The 4093-nt window shown below is 35.6% G+C and overlaps 1 protein-coding gene across 1 annotated transcript in view; it reads left to right on the top strand.

Moving 5' to 3' along the window:
• Nucleotides 1-4093, top strand: part of LOC128247367 (neurogenic locus notch homolog protein 2-like) — a 37659-nt gene that overhangs the window by 19183 nt on the left and 14383 nt on the right. The window contains exons 12-13 of the mRNA XM_052966736.1: nucleotides 343-453; nucleotides 1585-1695. Of these exons, the coding sequence (XP_052822696.1) occupies nucleotides 343-453; nucleotides 1585-1695 (222 nt within the window). The remainder of the gene's footprint in view (nucleotides 1-342; nucleotides 454-1584; nucleotides 1696-4093) is intronic.

The following is a 4093-nucleotide window of genomic DNA, read 5'->3' on the forward strand; positions in this document are numbered from 1 at the left end:
TATATATATATATATATATATATATATACATGAGACTAACGGACAGACACGTGCTTGCATACATTTACATGTATGCATATAAAAAGCGCTAGGCAGACAATCACGTTGAAATCTGTACAGATATATGTTTAGTAGATAAATGGAACTGAGATTCTTTTGTATGGAATTATGATGTTGCAGCCGGTAAACTTCGTTCAGTAAAGCTGATAACATTGCTCTGTCTAGAGGAAATTTTTTACGTTTAAAGTAACAATGGCCATTTTATTGGAGAAGTTTTGGGATTTGTTTTTTGTTGAGTAATACCTCAATGCGTATGTCATGCTCCAACTTGCTTTTTCTTAGTTGATCCTTGCCACAGTGATCCATGCAAAAATGGAGGGACATGCCAAGAAGAAGAATCTAGTTATAGATGTCTATGTCCACCAGGATTTAAAGAAAATGACTGTTCAATAGGTAATTATTTGATTTAATGAATCCCGTTTTATACCACACAAAGGACTGTGAAAGCAGTTGCCATTATCATAATCCTTCGGTGTACGTAGATACATGTATACATGTACACGATGGGATACCTGAAAGTTCCTGGCTTTAAGGGTGTCGCGAAAGACCTGGTCGGCTGAAATAATATAGATCTTATAATATATTACGGGAAGTCTGTAACTTATTTCCCCTTCCTATGCCCAAATTATTGTAGTATGATGTACTTCACTTGCATTCTCGTGCTTGTTCTTATTCTTATTCTACTCTATTTAAAAGGATAAACACACTGTAACTATTCCTAACTGATTTTATATGTGTTATTTTATAAGTACCAGTTGAACATTGAGGCTGATGTAATCGACCTAGCCCCTCCCCGAAATTGCTGGCGTTGTGCCTAAATTTCAAATCAATATTTACAATGCACGTTGAACAAAGCTGCCTGCTGACAATTACATACCCTATTTTCCGACCTTGTTAACAATTTTTCTACTTTTCCTTCAGCAATTTTGTAACTGACCACCTGCTAAATAACGAGATATTTAAAATTTCAATACTCTCTTGAAGTGGGATACTGTAAGGAATCCTAGAACGGACTGTCCATTGTATTTGATATAATCATATAAATAAGCTCATATGCACAAACACGCACATGTATATGTAATTGCACATCTGTGCATATGTAATGAATATTTTTGGAGTAAGCGTGTGTTGTGCATTTATAGATAGATAGATAGATAGATAGATAGATAGATAGATAGACAGACAGACAGACAGACAGACAGACAGACAGACAGACAGACAGACAGACAGACAGACAGACAGATAGACAGACAGACAGATAGACAGACAGACAGATAGACAGACAGACAGATAGACAGACAGACAGATAGACAGACAGACAGACAGATAGATAGATAGACAGATAGATAGATAGATAGATAGATAGATAGATAGATAGATAGATAGATAGATAGATAGATAGATAGATAGGTTCAACGATCATGTGAAATATATCTAAACATATGAGTGAAATAACAACAGGTGATAGTTATTGATATTTATTTTATTTACGGCGTTATCTATAAGTGTGTATTTTATTTCCAGTTGCTCCATGCAGTTCCAATCCTTGCCTAAATAACGGAATATGCGTCGAGGAAGGATCGGAATTCACTTGTCAATGCATGGCAGGATTTACAGGAAAAGATTGTTCCAAAGGTTTGTTAACGCTCGATTGCTTATACATACATACATACATACATACATACATACATAGAATATGTAACACATTGCCTAGATACCTATCTTGAGAAATTAGGCTTCTCAAAACAGAAAGGAGAAAGTTAATTCAAAGATTACAGATTCAATCCATCACTGGAACTGTAAAAATCTGTAAAGCTTTCCAGAAGTTTATCATTTAAATATATATAAGCATGGCTAGATATGCAACTATATGCATGAGAATACATATATAAAACAAAACATAAATTACAAATCTGCACATATACAAACCTACATACATACATACATACATTCATACATACATGCATACATACATGCATACATACACACACACATACATACATACATACATACATACATGCAAAAAATACCTGGTTGTTGATGTTGAAATTCCAATGAAGGATCCTTAGATCTAGGTTAAGAACCGGAACTTTCTCTATTGGCAAGAAATCTGGAAATAAAACTAAATAATGACATATATACATACATACATATACAGGTGGCTCTTCGTCGGTCACGACGACGGGTATTGCAGTTGATTCGATCAACTGAACAGCCTGATCGACAAATTAACGTGCAAGTGGCTGAGTACGTCACAAACACGTGTAACCTTACCGTAGATTCTCAAGAAGATTCAGCATGATACAGAATGTGACAAAATTGGCCCTTTGAAATATGGGTACCACTCACTTTTCTCAGCTGAGTGGACTGGAGCACCATGAAATTAAATGTCTTGCTCAAGACTACAACGCATTGCAGGAAATCGAACTCACTACCTTATGACCAAATTCCATAACCACGCTCTTTCACACCTACATACATTCATGCATACATACATCCATGCATACATACATACATACATACATACATACATACATACATACATACATACATACGCACGCATGTATTTTGTGCATGTATGTCTGGAAGTATATAGGTATTTTCGAGTTTGCATAACTTTCATGGTTGGCTGAGACAGTACAGTAATCACTCATCATATCGCGGTTCACCGATCGCGCTCTCAGTACATCGCGGATTTTTTTGGTTAATATATTTAAATGTATATCGTGGACTCCTCACTACATCGCGTGTTTATGCGGCCGATAGATATTTATGCTTTCTTTTTTTAGATTTTAATTATCTCTGTGGTAAAATAAATATTTTCACGCCTAAAAATTAATGAATTAATAGATATAAATAGAGTACAGTACTGCACTATATAACACATTAATTAAAATATATTGAAAGAAAATACGTAGTTTTACAGTAGATATATAAATAAATTCACAATATAGATTTGAAAATAAAATAACATGTGGATTATCAATACATTTACAACACTTACAAATATAACAGTTAAATGATAAATACCTGATTATTCGGTGAAATCTATTGAGTTTGCAGAGCTTCTTGATAAACAGCATTTTTGGTCTTTCCTTGTTGAGCATAAATTAACAAATGATTAGGATTGCCGACTCTTGAGTATCCCACATAAAGTTGGCCATGACAGAAAATTGGTTCCGCTAGGTTCAAACCTACCACGTCCAAGGACTGCCCCTGGGCTTTGGTAATGCCCATTGCAAAGCTCAGTTTCGACGGGAATTGCAGGCGCTTGTACTGGAAAGGCATATCCGAGGAAATACCCAACTTATATTACTGAATATCATCTGCCTACAAACCCTCCAGTTCAAGTCTCAAAACCGCCATATCTGAGCCCTTATTGATGTATTTACATACATATTTACTACTTTTTATAGAGTTGCATGACTCAACATTAATAGGGGCTTGCAATATTTTAGACAGCAATGGCTTGTAGGGCACGATCCATCTGTTGTCAATTTCCATCCCTTGATCATTAACCTTGAGCTTGGTAGTGTTTAGAGCATGCATGGGCAACCTGCAGCCCTCGTCGAGTTTTTAGGTAATTCATTTTATACTAAGACAAATGAAATTAAGCAGAACTGTTTAAAATTCAGTGTAAAGTAGGCAAATAATATTTCATGCACATGTGTTTTATCATGCGGCCCTCTCCCTCTTGGAAATGGTACGATGCGGCCCCCAGTTGACGAAAAGTTACCCGTCCTTGGTTTAGGGTGATTAAAGGAAAGTGAATGGGTTATTTCCCTTGGCTAGGAAAATAAATGGGTTATTTCCCTTGGCTCTTAAAGGAAACTATATTAATTATATATGTGAAGCCGTCTAGGGGCGCTAACCATCCAATTAAAAATTTTTATTAAAATTCAATGAGCCTAGTAACAAACTGGATGTTACGTGAACATGTTTGCAAAGTTTCACGAAAATTCGTTAACAGGAGTTGATGGCAACTTGACACAGACGCACATCCAAACACACAACTTGCGTCTATATATGTATA

This window comes from Octopus bimaculoides, chromosome 3 (assembly GCF_001194135.2).
Source record: "Octopus bimaculoides isolate UCB-OBI-ISO-001 chromosome 3, ASM119413v2, whole genome shotgun sequence".
In the NCBI taxonomy this organism is placed as follows: domain Eukaryota; kingdom Metazoa; phylum Mollusca; class Cephalopoda; order Octopoda; family Octopodidae; genus Octopus; species Octopus bimaculoides.